This window comes from Hyla sarda, chromosome 4 (assembly GCF_029499605.1).
Source record: "Hyla sarda isolate aHylSar1 chromosome 4, aHylSar1.hap1, whole genome shotgun sequence".
In the NCBI taxonomy this organism is placed as follows: Eukaryota; Metazoa; Chordata; class Amphibia; order Anura; family Hylidae; genus Hyla; species Hyla sarda.
Window position 1 is genome coordinate 243924946 of NC_079192.1, and position 19725 is coordinate 243944670.

Here is a 19725-nt window from a genome sequence, read left to right on the forward strand (position 1 = left end):
ACCATTCAGATTACTACTTTCATTTTTGAGACCTTTTTAAAAGATGAAAGCAGCAACTGCACCACTTGTCCTTTTACACAGGTTTTAATAAATCTCCCCAATATCCCTGAAAAAAACAAAATAGAAACTAACCATAATATGACTACCTTTCTGAAAAGAAAAGAAAAATTATGGCCCTTGGAATGCAGCAACAGAAAGAGATATTTTCATTGTGCCAAAATACTAATATATATTATACACATTTGTTATTTGGTTTGTCCAAACCCCCGGAATAAAGAGAGCATGATACAGTCATGGCTGCAAATGTTGGCACCCCTGAAATTTTTCAAGAAAATGAAGTACGGTATTTCTCACAGAAAATGATTGCAGTAACACATGTTTTGCTATACACGTGTTTATTCCCTTTGTGTGTATTGGAACTAAACCGAAAAGGGAGGGAAAAAAGCAAACTCCAAAAAATGGGCTGGACAAAATTATTGGTACCCTTAACTTATTATTTGGTTGCACACCCTTTGGAAAAAAAAACTGAAATCAGTCACTTCCTATAACCATCAATAAGCTTCTTACACCTCTCAGCCGGAATGTTGGACCACTCTTCCTTTACAAACTGCTCCAGGTCTCTCTTAGGCTAAGTTTTCACTTTGTTTTTTTTTCTGGCAGTTTTTGGAAAACTGCCACTGCAATTCTTGAGCCAAAGTCAGAAGTGGATCCATAAGGGATGAGAAGTGTAAGTCCTTCCTTTATATGTCCTTTTCCTTTTGAATACACTTCTGGTTTGGCTCAAAAACTGCCAGAAAGAAACCAAGCGGAAACTTAGCCTTATTGGAAGGGCACCTTTTCCCAAAATCAGTTTTAAGATCTCTCCCCAGGTGTTCAATGGGATTTAGACCTGGACTCATTGCTTGCCACTTCAGAACTCTCCAGTGCTTTGTTGCCATCCATTTCTGGGTGCTTTTTGACGTATGTCAAACACTGGGCTGTACAGTGTGACCCAAAATCCGTTGGTATTCCTCAGATTTCATGATGCCTTGCACACATTCAAGGCACCCAGTGCCAGAGGCAGCAAAACAACCCCAAAACATCATTGAACCTCCACCATATTTCACTGTAGATACTGTGTTCTTTTCTTTGTAGGCCTCATTCCGTTTTCGGTAAACAGTAGAATGATGTGCTTTACCAAAAAGCTCTATCTTAGTCAAATCTGTCCACAAGACGTTTTCCCAGAAGGATTTTGGCTTACTCAAGTTCATTTTGACAAAATGTAGTCTTGCTTTTTTATGAATCTGTGTCAGCAGTGGGGTCCTCCTGGGTCTCCTGCCATAGCGTTTCATTTCATTTAAATGTCAACGGATAGTTCGCACTGACACTGATGCTCCCTGAGCCTGCAGGACAGCTGTCTTTGGAACTTGTTTGGGGCTGCTTATCCACCATCCAGACTATCCTGCATTGACACCTTTCATCAATTTTTCTCTTCTGTCCATACCCAGGGAGATTAGCTACAGTGCCCTGGGTTGCAAACTTCTTGATAATGTTGCACACTGTGGACAAAGGCAAATATAGATCTCTGGAGATGGACTTGTAACCTTGAGATGGTTGATATTTTTCCACAATTTTGGTTCTCAAGTTCTATTCTCCTCTTTCTGTTGTCCATGCTTAGTGTGGCACACACAGATACACAATGCAAAGACTAAGTGAACTTCTCTCCTTTTTATCTGCTTTCAGGTGTGATTTTTATATTGTCCACACCTGTTACTTGCTCCAGGTGAGTTTAAAGGAGCATAATATGCTTGAAACAATCTTATTTTTCCACAATTTTGAAAGGGTGCCAATAATTTTGTCCAGTCCATTTTTGGAGTTAGGTGTGACATTATGTCCTATTTGCTTTTTTCCTCCCTTTTTTGGTTTAGTTCCAATGCACACAAAGGGAATAAACATGTGTATAGCAAAACATGTGTTACTGCAATCCTTTTATGTGAGAAATACTTCATTTTCTTGAAATATTTCAGGGGTGCCAACATTTACCGCCATGACTGTATTTTTACTGCATTGTTAAAAAAAACTATGGAATTGAAGACAGAAATAAATATTCAACTAACTGAAAATGAATCGAATGTGAAATTGGTTGTCAACTATTTTCCTAATTAAAAATTGGCTTACCAACTAATCGATAATCACTGTATATATACTTTATATACTTTGGTCCCCTGCAGGCATCTCCTATCTGAAACTATCATGAGTCTATGGCTCTGTGCACTAGGCTTTCCATAGTTGCACAGAGAATATGTAGAAAGTGAAGATCATGTGTGTGTGTGAGGCATGTAGGATACCATTGGACAGCCAGGGAATGTGCTGTTCCCTTTCTTTTCTTGTATAAGAAAAATATATATGTATATTAAAAAGATTCTCTTCTCAGCCCCCACAAAACTCTGTCTCTAGCCTAGACCATAAACACTATGGCCCAGATTTATCAAACTGCGTGAGAAAAATAGACCTGATGTGGGTGAGTTCTCTGATTTTTCTACCTTATTGGAAATATTGGACAGTGCAACTATCATATATTCAGTGAGCACCACTTATATCCTCACTCCCTTCAGGTGGCAGACTGATAAGTCCATAAGAAAGTACACTTTAGTATACACAGGAGTGCCGAATATACTCTTTTGCTGGAATATACACTACAGTTTTTCTCTTACACAGTTTGATTAATATGGGCCTATATCTAAACTCACAATGTATCTCTTTAACACAAACCCACAGAGGACCTCTGGCCTGGTCCAATCCCCTTGCCTTTTCAACTCCCACTCACCCTTCAGAACACATCCCTCATTAACGTCCTCCTTTATCTCCCGTACAAATTATCTTCTCCACTTATATGATGATTATAATTGTTAGTTACAACCCTAATGGAATTGCTGTTTTTGCATTTCATAGCAAACACTTAGTAAAAGCTGATCAACACTGTATATGTACCCCCAACAATTACCCCCTCCCACAATAGAAACTACTCCTTGTCCCGAAATATGCAAGGTCTCATCTAGCCAAACAATAAAACAAAGTTATAACTGCTGCAACAATCTGATTTTCCTGTCAGTTTCAGTATGGCCAGAAGAATAGTCCTTGCCGTATTTTGCCTTTGGAAGAACAACAAAGTTGGAGATGGTGGAAATCAAGAAGAATTACTTTGATGGCAATATTAGGTTTGGGATTTGTGATTTCAAGCTTTCAGATTGCTTTAAGACATAAAAATGTACTGTAGTGCTGTACTGGGCTCGATGTAGTAACACTTATGTATACTCAAATAATTTAGAATGTTTGTTTTTCATGTTGTCTTAGTAGATGTAAAATATTTTATTTCACCCCTTGCATCATAAATGTTAAATCAATGTTTATGAACCTTTATTGTAATACTTTATTTTCTGTATACAATAATGGTCACTGTTGTCACCTATAATTACTGCACAGTAAATGGTAAAATTTTATTTTTAATCTTCTTAGAGTAGTACAGAGTGATGTTATCTTAATTTAGAAAAGAAACTGTAAGGAAACATATGATCTTGCACTTAAGAGAAAATGTTTTTCAGACTAGTGAAACTGACAGCTTGTTCACCCGCACTAAACCTAATATATTGGGTTATAGTGTGGGCAAACAGCTTTAAAAAGAGGGTTATTTACATTTATTGCCAAAGTACTTGCTGAGTAATGGCCGTTTATATCTTCTTTCCTCGATGAAGAGTAAGCAAATGAGTGTAGAGACAGTGGTGCCTCAAAGAGCAGATTGCTCACCAATTCACCCCCCCAAGCAGACTCTCACCTCCTAGTCATGTGAGATTGACAAGCTGGCTCCCTGCCTCCATTGCGCAGACCTGCACAATAGAAAAGATTTAAATGGCCATAACACAGCAAATACTTTAAAAAAAAAAAAAGAAAAAATAATGAAGACTTTCTGTTTTTCATGCTATCTATGGTTTTGTAGTATGCTTTAACGTGTACTTTTCATACAACTGTATTGTTCAAAATCATTTAAGTATTTTAGTTTAAAAAAAAAAAAAGTTAGTGGTGCCTACCTTGCAAATGTTTATATCATCAGTCCTTTATATAAATGTGTTATCTGTTCTGCCCTAGGTTGAAATAAATCATTTACACACAAATGCATAACTGAACATGATCTTCACATCTGTTACTCCTTTTATAAATATACATAGCAGTATCTAATTTATGTATTTTTAGTTTAAATAGAGGTATGTAGAAGGTAAATATTGGCCCAAATTTATTTGTTTTAGGACACAAACTATCTGATTTGCCCATATTAACCAATCTCAAATTGATCTGGTAAAATGAAACCTAAACTGTGATTGGTTGCTATAGACAAATCAGACGGTTTTTGCTTCGAAGATTTATAAATCTGGGCCAATATGTTCTTAAAATATAATAACAATTTATTTATTTTTTTGTGATCCCTCTCTTGATCAACTGCATACTCCAGCAATTCTTGGCCTCTGCTCTCTGTTTGCTGTCCACTGCTTCTTTGCCACTGCTGGGACCTCTATTGCTAAATAGTGTACACCCTGGCTGCTGGCTTTTTAAAAGAATGGTTCATATTGAATTTTTTTCCCCCAACCAATGTTCTAGCGCTCCAGACTATTAAAGAATGTTGTTCTCACCTCTCCCTGCCTGAGTAAAAAGGTTATTGGGTACCAGTGAGTGGAAAGATGTTTCCTGACGTTCTCTATTTGCTGCCTAGTTTGTGTGCTGTACTAAGAGATTGATTTGTAGAAATCATTTTCCTGCCAAATTCACTTTGTTTGTGGAGCTGCAGATGGCACTTGAGAAATTACGGGGTTAGAATTATATAACCGGGGGTATTGTCTGTACAGACATAAAATACCTCCTGGATTTTATCGTTCATTATAGAAAAAGGTATCCAAGGGTATGCACAGGTAACTTGAGCAGGTGGAACATGTATGTGATGAAAAAAAACGAGGCAAGATGGACTGCTGTTGGAAGACTGGATAAATAAATAAAATTGCCGTCTTGGGAACCTTGTCACCACCACCAATTACAGAAGAACTGGGCAAGTCCATCGAGATTTGAGCTCATGGAAAGTCTGCTCCTGCCAATGGGAGCAAAAGAATATTGGTTGGTTAATGAGAGTCCTTGCTTTATGCACAGTTTTAATAAAACACTACAGTGTCTTTAACCCCCTAAAGGGGTTATCCTACCGATTGTGAGATATAGATATATTTAATTAAAGCAGCAGGGATGGAGGTAGCACAACCAAATACAGTCCCAAATATGCTTGTGTGCAAGCAGGCACGGTGACACGGTCCCAATCGCAGACCATGAAGGTAAATCCAAAGAAGAAATTATCAGAGATAGATATATATATATATATATATATATATATATCTATCAGATAGCTTATTTTATTTTCAGAGGCTTTAAAAAAATAATTTTTAAATTCAGTAGCAACCTGATAGCCCATGTGCCTGTCTTGTTATGAAAGTTGTCCTTGTTTACGTCCCACAGCATTCCGAAGAAGTTTGGGTCACACATGCTCAGTTGGTATTCCTGTTCTCCATCCTGTGATGCTCCTCTCTTCTGCTCTTAAAGGAGAACACCAGAATATAAAAATTGTCCCCCATACTGTCGGCAGTAAAAAAATAAAGATGTACATACCTTCCTTCGCTTCCCCGGGGCCTCCGGTAACCGGCACCGGTCTCCGCCGCGATCCTCTTCCTGGTTGCTGATGGTCGGCGATTCATACTGCGCTCAGCCAATCACCGGACGCTGTGAAGTCCCGACTCGGCCGGCGATAGGCTAAGCGGCAATGTGAGAATGCTTCAGGACACAAAATTCTTCACTACACCACACCGGCACCTGCTGCCGGGGCTGAAAACGTCACACTGCCGCTCAGCCTATCGCCGGCTGAGCCGGGACTTCACTGCGGCCGGTGATTGGCTGAGCGCAGTATGACTCGCCGACCACCAGCAACCAGGAAGAGGATCGCGGCGGAGACTGGAGCCGGTTACCAGAGGCCCCGGGGGAGCGGAGGAAGGTATGTACATCTTTATTTATTTTTTTACTGTCGGCAGTATGGGGGACAATTTTTATATTCTGGAGTTCTCCTTTAAAGTTTGCCATACAAGAGCACTGAAGAAGAGCAGCCTTCCACCATGCTCCCATGCTGTTACTCTGGGTGACTACTTTCTGTAGAAAACACCAGCGGGACAGTTACTAATCCAATTTTTAAATCCGGGGTCGTTAATTTATACAGGGAAAGACTAATGTGAACTGGCTTAACCCCTTCAGGACGGAGCCCATTTTGGCATTAAGGACCGGAGCGTTTTTTGCACATCTGACCACTGTCACTTTAAACATTAATAACTCTGGAATGCTTTTAGTTATCATTCTGATTCCAAGATTGTTTTTTCGTGACATATTCTACTTTAACATAGTGGTAAATTTTTGTCTACCTGCATCCTTTCTTGGTGAAAAATCCGTAAATTTGATGAAAAATTTGAAAATTTAGCATTTTTCTAACTTTGAAGCTCTCTGCTTGTAAGGAAAATGGATATTACGAATACATTTTTTTTTGGTTCACATATACAATATGTCTACTTTATGTTTGCATCATAAAATTGACGTGTTTTTACTTTTGGAAGACACCAGAGGGCTTCAACGGTCAGCAGCAATTTTCCGATTTTTCACAAAGTTTTCAAACTCAGTATTTTTCAGGGACCAGTTCAGGTTTGAAGTGGATTTGAAGGGTCTTCATATTAGAAATACCCCATAAATGACCCCATTATAAAAACTACACCCCCCAAAGTATTCAAAATGACATTCAGTCAGCGTTTTAACCCTTTAGGTGTTTCACACGAATAGCAGCAAAGTGAAGGAGAAAATTCACAATCTTCATTTTTTACACTCACATGTTCTTGTAGACCCAATTTTTTAATTTTTACAAGGGGTAAAAGGAGAACATTTTTACTTGTATTTGTAGCCCAATTTCTCTCGAGTAAGCACATAACCTCATATGTCTATGTAAAGTGTTCGGCGGGCGCAGTAGAGGGCTCAGAAGGGAAGGAGCGACAAGGGGATTTTGGAGAGTACGTTTTTCTGAAATGGTTTTTGGGGGGCATGTTACCTTTAGGAAGCCCTTATGGTGCCAGAACAGCAAAAAAAAAAAAAACACATGGCATACCATTTTGGAAACTAGACCCCTCGGGGAATGTAACATGGGATAAAGTGAACCTTAATACCCCACAAGTGTTTCACGACTTTTGCAAATGTAAAAAAAAAAAAAAAAAATTTTACCTAAAATGCTTGTTTTCCCAAAAAATTTTTATTTTTAAAAAGGGTAATAGCAGAAAATACCCCTAAAAATTTGATGCCCAATTTCTCCCGATTCAGAAAACACCCCATATGGGGGTGAAAAGTGCTCTGCTGGCGCACTACAGGTCTCGGAAGAGAAGGAGTCACATTTGGCTTTTTGAACGCAAATTTTTCTCTGGGGGCATGCCGCATTTAGGAAGCCCCTATGGTGCCAGGATAGCAAAAAAAAACCCACATGGCATACCATTTTGGAAACTAGACCCCTCGGGGAACGTAACAAGGGGTTAAGTGAACCTTTATACCCCACAGGTGTTTCACGACTTTTGCATATGTAAAAAAAAAAAAAAATTTTTTAACCTAAAATGCTTGTTTTCCCAAAAATTTTACATTTTTAAAAAGGGTAAAAGCAGAAAATACCCCCCAAAATTTGTAACACAATTTCTCCTGAGTACGGCGATACCCCATATGTGACCCTAAACTGTTGCCTTGAAATACGACAGGGCTCCAAAGTGAGAGCGCCATGCACATTTGAGGCCTAAATTAGGGATTGCATAGGGGTGGACATAGGGGTATTCTACGCCAGTGATTCCCAAACAGGGTGCCTCCAGCTGTTGCAAAACTCCCAGCATGCCTGGACAGTCAACGGCTGTCCGACAATACTGGGAGTTGTTTTGCAACAGCTGGAGGCTCCGTTCTGGAAACAGTGGCGTACCAGACATTTTTCATTTTTATTGGGGAGGGGAGGGGGGCTGTGTAGGGGTATGTGTATATGTAGTGTTTTTTACTTTTTATTTTATTTTTTGTGTTAGTGTAGTGTAGTTTTTTTAGGGTACAGTCACACGGGCGGGGGTTCACAGTAGTTTCTCGCTGGCAGTTTGAGCTGCAGCAGAAAGTTTGCGGCAGCTCAAACTTGCAGCCAGATACTTACTGTAATCCTCCGTCCATGTGAGTGTACCCTGTACGTTCACATTGGGGGGGACATCCAGCTGTTGCATAACTACAACTCCCAGCATGCCCGTTGGCTGTCGGTGACTGCTGAGAGTTGCAGTTTTGCAACAACTGTAGGCACACTGGTTATGTATCACTGAGTTTGTGACCTAACTCAGTGTTTCACAACCAGTGTGTCTCCAGCTGTTGCAAAACTACAACTCCCAGCATGTACGGTGCATGGTGTACGGTGACTGCTGAGAGTTGTAGTTTGCAACAGCTGGAGGCACACCGGTCGTGAAACACTGAGTTAGGTAAAAAAAAACTCTGAGTTTCACAACCAGTGTGCCTTCAGCTGTTGCAAAACTACAACTCTCAGCAGTCACCGACAGCCAACGGGCATGCTGGGAGTTGTAGTTATGCAACCAGCAGATGCACCACTACAACTCCCAGCATGCACTTTAGCTGTTTGTGCAAGCTGGGAGTTGTAGTTAGACAACAGCTGAAGGTACACTTTTCCATAGAAAGAATGTGCCTCCAGCTGTTGCAAAACCATAAGTCCCAGCATGCCCATAAGGGAATGCTGGGAGTTGTGGTGGTCTGCCTCCTGCTGTTGCATAACTACAGCTCCCAGCATGCCCTTTTTGCATGCTGGGAGCTGTTGCTAAGCAACAGCAGGAGGCTGTCACTCACCTCCAACGATCCAGACGCTGCAGGTCAGTCCCGCCGCCGCAGCTGCTCCTGGGGCCCCGATCCCAACAGGGGCGCCGGGGATCGGGGTCCCCAGCACCCGGGGTGCACGTCCCGCACCCGCTCACGTCCTCCAGAAGAGGGGCGGAGCGGGTGCGGGAGTGACACCCGCAGCAGGCGCCCTGATTGGTCGGCCGGTAATCCGGCCGACGAATCAGGGCGATCGTGAGGTGGCACCAGTGCCACCTCACCCCTGCAGGCTCTGGCTGTTCGGGGCCGTCAGAGATGGCCCCGAACAGCCAGTAATTCCGGGTCACCGGAGACCCGATTGACCCGGAATCGCCGCAGATCGCTGGACTGAATTGTCCAGCGATCTGCGGCGATCGCCGACATGGGGGGGCATAATGACCCCCCCTGGGCGATATGCCGGGATGCCTGCTGAACGATTTCAGCAGGCATCCGGCTCCGGTCCCCAACCGGCTAGCGGTGGGGGCCGGAATTCCCACGGGCGTATGGATACGCCCTCGGTCCTTAAGGACTTGGGATTCAGGGCGTATCCATACGCCCTATGTCCTGAAGAGGTTAAGATTTTTTTTATGAAACAAAAATATTGCTATTAAATAAAAGTAACATGCAGAAAATATTACTAAAATTATTGTGCCTAGGATACAATCAATATATTAATTTGTTTACATAAGACATACTATAATATAAGGTGCAAACTGCAGGACCTTTGCGGATGCCACAGTACAGAATAGTAGAATGATCAAACAGTGTATAAAAATAGTACATACAAACAATAAAACACTTAAATAATAAATAAAATCAAAATCCACTATACCTTGCTAAATAAATCGGAAGGAATTCTTCACAGAATTACTATAGTTGTATCAGGTTTATACTTGACACATATAGCAGAAAAGATACTTAAATTGGCACTGTCTTTACAGTCTGTGAGTTTGTCTTAGACTGAGCAGAAAATACAGAACAATATCAAGGTAGAAAACTATAAAATAATAAAAATAAAGGCAGGGGGTGGTTTATCATGATGGGGCAATGAACTGGGAGGATTATAAAATATAACAAAATCATGACAGGTACTCTTTAACTCATAACTCACAGTTCATAAGGTTGAAAAAAAGATTCAATCAAGTTCAACCTATAACCCTAATGATTGATCCAGAGGAAGGCAAAAAAAACTCATACTAGAGATAAAAATTCCTTCCCAACTCCAAATATGGCAGTCAGAATAAATCCCTGGATCAACGTTCTGTCCATATAAATCTAGTATACATAACCAGCAATCTTTTACAGAGTTCACCATGACCACCTCCTTTGGGAGAGAATTCCAGTCTCACTGCTCTTACTTAATCTTTCTGGGTACTGTAGTCCTCTCATTCCCTGTATTACCCTGGTTGCCTCTCCCTCTCCAGCTCCCCTATATCTTTCTTGTACACTGGTGCCCAGTACTGTACACAGTTTTCCATGTGTGGTCAGACTAGTGATTTGTACTGTGGTAAAATTATTTCCTTGTCATGGGCATCTATGCCCCTATTGATGCACCCCATGGTTTTATTTGCCTTGGCAGCAGCTGCCCAACACTGGTCACTACAGCTAAATTTACTGTTAATTAAGACTCCTAAGTCCTTTTCCACTTCAGTCATCCCAAGTGTGCTCCAATTTAATACATAATCCCAGCCCGGATTTTTCTTCCCCATGTGCATTACCTTACATTTATCAGTGTTGAACCCGCCACCTCCCAGCCCAAACCTCCAACCTATCCAGATCCATTTGTAACAGTGCACAGTCCTCTATTGCGTTAACCACTTTACAGAGTTTATCGTCTGCAAAGATTGCTACTTTACAATTCAACGCCTCTATAAGGTCAATTAATATATTAAATAGAATAGGACCAAAGACTGACCCATGTGTTACCGCACTAGTAACAGTCGCCGCCCAATCAGTAGAAGTACCATTACTAACCACCATCTGTTTCCTATCACTGAGCCAGTTACTTACCCATGTACACCCATTCTCCCCATTGGTACATTTTATGTACCAATCTTTTATTTGGCAACGTATCAAATGCTTTGAATAAATCCAGATATGACATCCAGCGATTCCCCCTGGTCCAGTGTGGAGCTCACCTCTTCATATAAAGCTGATCGGGTTAGTTTGACAGGACCGATGCTCTTACAATGCACATTATACTTTGTTGCTTTTCACAGTTCTTTTACCCGTCCAGGACACAGGGCGTACAGGTATGCCCTGGCATCCTAGGACTTAAGGACCCAGGCTGTACCTGTACACTCTGGACATTTCCGTTCACCGCCGGTTACCGGAAATCATTCAGCAGGCATCCTGTGCCAACGTGGGTGTCTGGGTGGACCCGAGGCGCTCAATTCCGACCGGCGATTCAGGGTCAAACGGGTCACCGGTGACCCAGAAAATAAGGGTGATCGGTGCCGTCCGAGAAGGCGCCAATCCTCCTTGCCCAGCAGGAGTGAGGTGGCACCAATGCCACCTCACAATCTGCATGATTAGTCAGCTGAACCGGCTGACCAATCACTCATCCTGCTGGGCGACATCAGCAGGTGATCGGTGATGGAGGGTGAGACTCACCTGGGTAAGGGGTCCAGTGTGGCGGTGGTCTCCTGAGCAGCGGCAGTCCCGGAAGCGTTGTTTGCCTCCTGCTGTTGCTTAGAAACAACTCCCAGCATGCACAGCCAAAGGGCATGCTGGGAGTTGTAGTTTGCAACAGCTGGAGGCACACTTTTTCTATGAAAGTGTGCCTCCCGCTGTTGCATTACTACAACTAGACTGACAGCCAAATGGCATGCTGGAAGTTGTAGTAGTGTGCCTTCAGCTGTTGCATAACTACAACTCTCAGCATGCCCTTCAGCTGTCAATGCATGCTGAGAGTTGTAGTTTTGCAACAGCTGAAGGCACACTGGTTTTTAATCAGAGTTTGTTACTTAACTCAGTGTTTCACCACCAATGTGCCTCTAGCTGTTGCAAAACTACAACTCCCAGCATGCACTGACAGACCATACATGCTGGGGTTTGTAGTTTTGCAACAGCTGGAGGCACACCGGTTGTTAAACACAGAGTTAAGTAACAAACTGTGTTTCACAACCAGTGTGCCTTAAGCTGTTGCAAGACTACAACTCCCAGCATCCATGGTCGGTCAGTGCATGCTGGGAGTTGTAGTTTTCCAACAGCTGGAGGTCTGTACACCTTTAACACCCCACAGGTGTTTGACAAATTTCTGTTAAAGTTGGACGTGAAAATTAAACATTAGATTTTTTTCACTAAAATGCTGGTGTTTCCCCAAATTTTCATTTTCACAAGGGGTAATAGGAAAAAAGCCCCCCAAAATTTGTAACACAATTTTTTCTGAGCATATTAACACCCCATATGTGGATGTAAAGTGCCCTGCGGGCGCACTATAGGGCTCAGAAGAGAAGGAGCGTCATTGAGCTTTTGGAGAGAGATTTTGGCTGGAATTGAAGGCCATGTGCGTTTAAAAAGCCCCCATGGTGCCAGAACAGTGGACCCCCCCACATCTGACCTCATTTTGGAAACTACACCCCTCACGGAATGTAACAAGGGATGCAGTGAGTATTTACACCCCACTGGTGTTTGACAGATTTTTTGAACTATGGTCCGTGAAAATGTTCACTGTTCCAAAGATCTGTCAAACGCCAGTGGGGTGTAAATGCTCAATGCACATCTTATTACATTTCGTGAGGGGTTTAGTTTCCATAAAGGGGGTCACCTGTGGGGGGTCCACTGTTCTGGCAGCACAGGGGCTTTGTAAACGCACGTGGCCCCCGACTTCCATTCCAACCAAATTCTCTCTCCAAAAGCCCAATGGTACTCCTTTTCTTCTAAGCCCTGTAGTGCGCCCGCAGAGCACCTTACATCCACCTTTGGGTTATTTCCACACTCAGAAGAAATGGGGTTACAAATTTTGAGGGGCTTTTTCTTATATTACCCCTTGTGAAAAAGAAAAATTTGGGGTAGCACCAGCATTTTAGTGAAAATTTGTCAAACACCTGTGGGGTGTAAAGGCTCACTGTACCCCTTACTTTCCTTGAGGGGTGTAGTTTTCCAAATAGTGTGCCATATGGGTTTTGTTTTGTTTTTGTTGTTTTTTTTTTGCTTTTGTTTTTTGCTGTTGTGGCACCATGGGGGCTTCCTAAATGTGACATGCCCCCCAAAAACCATTTCTGCAAAATTTGCTCTCCAAAATCCCATTGATGCTCTTTCCCTTCCTAGCCCTCTAGTGCACCCACAGAGCACTTTACATCCACATATGGGGTATTTCCTTACTGGAGAGAAATGAGGTTACAAATTTTGGGGGACATTTTCTCCTATAAACCCTTGTGAAAAGGACTCATTTGGGATAATACCAGCATTTTAGTGGGAAAAAAAGTGTGACATGAAAATGAAATTTTTTTTTTTTTTTTTTTAACACTTTTGTGTTTTTTTTTTTTTTTTGCTGTTAGGGGCTTCCTAAATACAAATTAAAAAAAATTTTCAACAAAATTTGCTCCTTCCCTTCTGAGCCCTGTAATGCACTCGCAGAGCACTTTACATCCACATATGAGGCATTTCCTTACTCGAGAGAAATTAGGTTACACATTTTGGGGGTCATTTTCTCCTTTTACCACTTGTAAAAATCGGTCTACAAGAACACTTTGCTGCTATTCCTGTGAAACACCTAAGGGGATAACACACTTTCCGAATGCCATTTTGAATACTTTGATGGGTGCAGTTTTCATAATGGATCCATTATGGGGTATTTCTAACATAAAAACCCCAAATTCACTTCAAAACTGGACTGGTCCTTGAAAAATTCGGATTTTGAAATTTTCGTGAAAAATTTGAAAATATCTGCTAAATTGTAATCCCTCTGATGTCTTCAATATGTAAAAACGTGAGCTTTATGATGCAAACATAAAGTAGACATATTGTATGTATATGTGTATGTGAATTGTATATGTGAATCAATATATAATTTATTTGGCATGTCTATTTTCCTTACAAGCAGAGAGCTTCAAAGTTAGAAGAATGCTAATTATTCTAATTATTATTGACATTTTTTAATTTTCAACTAAGGTATGGTGAAAGTATTGGAAAAAAATTTCCACTAACATAAAGTAGAATGTCATGAAAAAACATTCTCTGATTCAAATTCATACGTAAAAATATCCCAGAGTTATTATAAAGTGACAGTGGTCAGATTTGCAAAAAATGCACTGGGCCGTAAATGGGCACTGTCAGATACAAAAACTTTTGATATGTTGTAAAGCATGCAAAACCAATAGGTTTTGCAATTGCTTTCACTAGAAAATTTTCTGTATTTCATACTCAAAGAGCCAGTCATACAACTGCCCCCCCCCCCCCCCCCCCCCCCCCCCGCCTGCTTGGACACATACTAGTCCTGCGGTGTCCATGCATCATCACCTATGTCATGGACACAATTCCTTGATTGACAGCTGTGAATGCAAGGCTCACAGCTGGAGGAAAAATCCTCCCACTGTCAGCTTGTGTCCTGCTACTGTCAGGGAGGACAAGCTGGGAGTTGTAGTTTTGCTAATGCTTGGGGAGATGTGAGCAGACTGAGGGAGGGCGGAGGAGACCTGCACAGTGAGGCCACACACCCTCCCTTTGAGAGGAATTCAGACTAGGGAGCTAAATTAAAAGTGTAGTAAAAAAAAAAAAAATAAAGGTGCTTGACACATAAAAATTAGACGTACATGGTCAGGATTAGGTACTGAGTGATTTATAAAAAAAAAAAAAAAAAAAAAATTTGTTGGATCTGACGGGTAAGGTCAAAATGGGCTAGGTCCTTAAGGGGTTAAGTATGTAAATATTCTCTTTGTTGTATGATCCCTGTTAAGGGTGCGTTCCCACTTGGCATATATGCACCTTATTTCACGCTGCGCAAAATGTACAGCAGCAGCGGGAAATACGCTGCGTATTCCTTGCTCACTGTATACACAGGGCTTTCCGGCGGCAGCCCTATGTGTGCAGTGAGTTTTGGAGGCGGGCCGTGTGCCGGTGTGACTGTGACGCACGGCTTTGCCTCCAAAACTCACTGCACACATAGGGCTGCCGCCGGAAAGCCCTGTGTTTATAGTGAGCAAGGAATACGCAGCGTATTTCCTGCTGCCGTAAATTTTGTGCAGCATGAAATACTCTCCGTATACGCCAGGTGGGAACACACCATAAAAGAAAGGTGTTATTTCCTTTTGTATAAAAAAAAAAATTGTCTTCTGTAAACAGAGAAACGTTGTTTTACTAAGGCTACTTTCACACTGCCACTGGGCTACGTCACAAATGGCCCTTAAGACTCTTTCCCTTTTAAGAGCCCAACAGGAGGAATAATGGGCACAGAGGATCCCATTCACTTAAATGAGATTCTCTGACGTCCGTTATTGCTGCCATTATTCCACCGGAAGATAGCTGGAGAAAAAGACGTTGCAAGCACAAACTTTTCTCCCGCTATCTTCTAATGGCCGTCACACTGCCGGGCACTTACGGATCATAGCTCCTGTGCAGAGAGAGTGTTATCTCCTGCTCAGAGCAGTTGTGTCACTCCCTGTAAATAGAAAAATGTTATCTACTGTGGAGAAAAGTGTTGTCTTTTGTAGAGTGAAAAAAGTGATAGCTGTTTCCTAAGGGGATTGTTTCTCCTGAGTAGAGTATTTGCTTCTATTGAGAACAACTGTATCACCCCCGTAGGGAATGAATGTCTTGCACTGTCCATAGCAAATAAAATTGTCTCTATATGATATTACTGTTCAAATTACCTGTATCATATAGATATTAACCCCTTAAGGACTCAGCGTTTTTCCGTTTTTGCATTTTTCATTTTTTCCTCATCACCTTCTAAAAATCATAACGCTTTCAATTTTGCACCTAAAAATCCATATGATGGCTTATTTTTTGCGCCACCAATTCTACTTTGCAGTGACATTAGTCATTTTACCCAAAAATCCACGGCGAAACTGAAAAAAAAAAATCATTGTGCGACAAATTGAAGAAAAAATTTCATTTTGTAACTTTTGCTCAATGACATGCCGAATGCACGAATGAGCTAGTTGAGATTCCTTGCTGGCTTCCTGATGTGCTGGAGCGTGCCCTCTGGATGCTGTGGAGAAATGTAGCATGCAGCCATTGGCAGTGCTGAGCAGTGTTCAAGGCAGCAAATTTAAATCTTTTAGGAATAGATTGGAAATGTCAGGAGTTTCTTGGCAAGTGGGGATACTAGACGCGTTTTTGGATCTACCGAAGTTCCTATTTCAATAGCTGTATTTTTCTATATGTTGCTGGAATATACATTTTTCTCATACCACCTAAAATTGTACTAGGTACACAACTTTTTTTTTTTTTTCACTACCAGGCTGAAGGTGGGCTCTATTTTTGATCTGTAGTTTTTTTGTTTTTCTGGTATATTATATGACAAAACATTTTTTATTTTTTTTGTTTAGACCATTGACTGAGTGGTTTCATTTACATTGTAGTTTAATAGTTTGAACCTATTGTTATAGAGGATAATTTTTTTTTCTGCATTTATTTTATTTGAAAAATTCTTGTATTATTCTAATTGTTACACATCCACACCGTTTATCTGGTGTAGGATTCTATTGTGGCACTTGTAGTCTGTTGCAGGCATCCTCCATTGTATGCATTTTTATGCTGGGGATTGCCCCTAGCAACGGACCACAAGGGCAGGATCTGCTCCCCCAGCATAAATGCACAACTGCATTTGGGGTTGAGCACCTCCAGCCATTTGGGACCATGTCTTTGTTGTTGTCTAAGAGGAAGTATCAGACATATTAGGGAGTGGACTAATTCACATTTAGTTTACTTTACTTTTACTATTTTTTAGTTCCTATAGGGGATTATTACATGCAATATTTCAATTTCAAATGCTGAGTAATGCTGCTGCATCTGTACAAACTCTGTTTAGCTACACAACCAACTCCTCTTTTACTACTCCACCTGTTCTGATTTTTAACTAGCTCTGCTATGCTGAAGCACTGCAGTGTTGAACTCAGCTTTGCTCTGGACTATTATCTACTGTTCTGCCATCCGTTTGCTGCTTGCAGTTAAGCATACTCAACTTTTCTGCATTGTACATTGCCTAGCTTCGCTTCCAACTTTCACAGTGTCCTCTCACCCCTCCTCCCTGTATGGCCTGTTCTGGACTGCCTGGTCAGTGAAAACCTTACCTGTAGGGCGTGGCTTGGCACGCTGTGAGATGGCCGCACTCGAAGTGAGCTCCCATGGCCATGAATCTGCCTGCAAATCATTGGTGACCTAGACGTTTTTCATGGGGAGGACTCCCGCAAGCCCCGGACCCCCTCAGCAACTACCCGGCAGCCGAATTTCTCCACCGGAGGCATCAGACGGTTCCTGGAGTTGTCTCGACCACACGTTCCTGCGTGCCCACCATTACTGTCCCGACGCAGGGCCTGAGATGACGTTCGGGGCCTCCTGCTTCCGCCCTGCACTGCTCCCCTGCTGTGCTATCTCCATCGGGACCAGAGTCCCTTGTGCCTTCCACTCCGCTCCTACTGCGGACCCCTGCAGCTTCTAGCCGGCACCATGATCCAGCCTAGCCTCCTCAGCTTCACCATATCCTGCTGCAGCCGGCACCTCCTGCCATGGATTCTGCTGCTGACGGGTTAACCCCCGCAACTCCGGACTGCCAGAGAACAGGGGTGAGTGTTTGCGGACCCCGGCCACGCTGCCGCTGTTACCCCTGCACTCCACCCCCCAGCCTCCCACCACTGAGGGTCCTTCTTCATCTCCTGTATCCCAGACTGTGAGCCTGCCATCTTGGGCACATATTGCTGGGGGCCTGAGACCTTCCCCCCAGCCCCTCTACAGCAGCCTTTGCTCACCTCTCCTGGTCGGGCCCTCGCTGTGTCCTCCTGTCCTGCCTGGGGTTCTGTGTTGCTCACTCTTCAGCAGCTTCCACCAGACCTGGGACCTCTGTCCCCTCACCTCTTGCCTCCTTAGGGGATCTAGCTGAACATCAGTCTCTGGCACTCTCCCCCAAACAACAGACCACACTGTCTGCCGCAATGTCCGCTGGTGCTCCTTGTCTGCCTCCTCAAGGATCCCCTTCTCACCCTCCTGAACCCCCTGGGCCCTCTCCCTCGGGAGCGGCCTCCTTGTCCTGGGATGCTGGCTCTGAGGCTGACCTGCCTTGCTCCAGCCTACATGTGCTATCCTCTACGTTGCCAGACCTTAGCCAGTTCCTTTCCCGAATTCAGACGAAGGAGGACTTTCGATCCCTCATTGCTGAGGTGAAGGATACCTGTTGGGTGGAAATGACATCTATGCGGTAAGACCTACAGCATGTTTCTGACCGGGTGGAGGGTCTAGAGGATGCACATGACACCACCAGAGCTTACATTGCCCAGCTCCACTCCACTATCCCTTCCCAAACTGACTTTCTCTTTGACCTCCATGCCCATGTGGACAACCGGGTTTGGCGCAACAACATCCGAGTTCACGGGCTGCCGGAGGCGACGCGAGAGGAGGACTTGTTTGCTACCTTGGAAACCATCTTTAACCTGATCCTGGGGGAATCGCCCGCTCACAAGATTAAGCTGGACTGGGCTCATAGGGCCCTCCGCCCCAAGTCAGCCACGGGGTCCTCCCCAGATGTTGTCTGCTGTGTGCACAACTTCCAAGTGAAGGAGGCTATCATGGCTAAAGCCCGCTCACTGTGGAATTTTGACTTTGACGGAGCCCCCATCCAGCTTTACCAAGACCGGTCCTGGCTGACTCTGTGGAAGCGTCACATGCTTCAACCACTCTTGGCAGTTCTCCACTCCCACCAGGTGCCCTACAGATGGAATTTTCTGCCTGCTCTGCATGCACGCAGGGATGGACGCTCTGCTGTCCTGCAATCCTTCTCTGACCTCCTGGCCTTCTGTTCGGCCCTGGACCTGCCGATTTCCCCAGCTGGTGGACTGGGACCTTACCTCTCTCCCCCCCCCCCCCCGACCCTGCCACGTGTTTGGCAACCTGTCCGTTCCCGCCGGCCTGGTCCTCAGAAGAAGTCCCCTCCTCGTACCTTCGGGGACCCCCCTGAGTTGTCCTGGATGGTTTCCATCTCTCCTGTTTACTTCTTGTCAAGGACCTTTCTCATGTCACTGGAGCCGGTCCTATGTGGACTTCATGTTGATATTTTCATACTTGCTCTTCTGTTTTGCATAGTTCATTACTGATTGTTCTCCATTTGCATTTTTGGTCACCTATGGTTTGTTTTATTTCAGATAATGTGATTCTTTCTGTGGCCTCGGGGTAGGGTGCTTGCCCCGCTTTGTGGTCGTTCCTTGGTGGTGTTCTTCCATTTCCCCTCCCATAGGCTGTAGCAATGGATTGTCCATGCCTTGGTTCTCGATCCACCTTGGTCTTGGCCTCTGCATTGACTTTATTGTCAATGGTTTGTTTCCTTACACTACTTTGTTTTTGCTTTCTTTTGTGTTGTCTTGTCAGTGTTGTTTGTTTGTCAGTCTTTCTGTTGTCTTCTGTTCTATCCCTTCTTCTGCTTTCTCTTTCCCACAGGTTATCCTTCATTGCAGTTTCTCCTTGCAATAATGGACCCCTTGTCTCCTCTCCTTCGGTCTGCTGAGGTCCTCCCAGGACCCTCTGTGAGTATGCTTATTTATTGGCTTTCTTCTTCCTCTCATCATCTGCCATTGTCAAGTGTGTCTCCTTGAATGTTAAGGGGCTTAACTCCCC

General features: G+C 43.3%; 1 protein-coding gene across 3 annotated transcripts in view; it reads left to right on the forward strand.

Annotated features, from left to right (window-relative positions):
- Window positions 1–19725, forward strand: part of ASZ1 (ankyrin repeat, SAM and basic leucine zipper domain containing 1) — a 323240-nt gene that overhangs the window by 274861 nt on the left and 28654 nt on the right. For all 3 annotated transcript variants that reach the window (XM_056573848.1, XM_056573849.1, XM_056573846.1), the window contains exon 13: window positions 3092–3197. In XM_056573848.1, the coding sequence (XP_056429823.1) occupies window positions 3092–3197 (106 nt within the window). The remainder of the gene's footprint in view (window positions 1–3091; window positions 3198–19725) is intronic.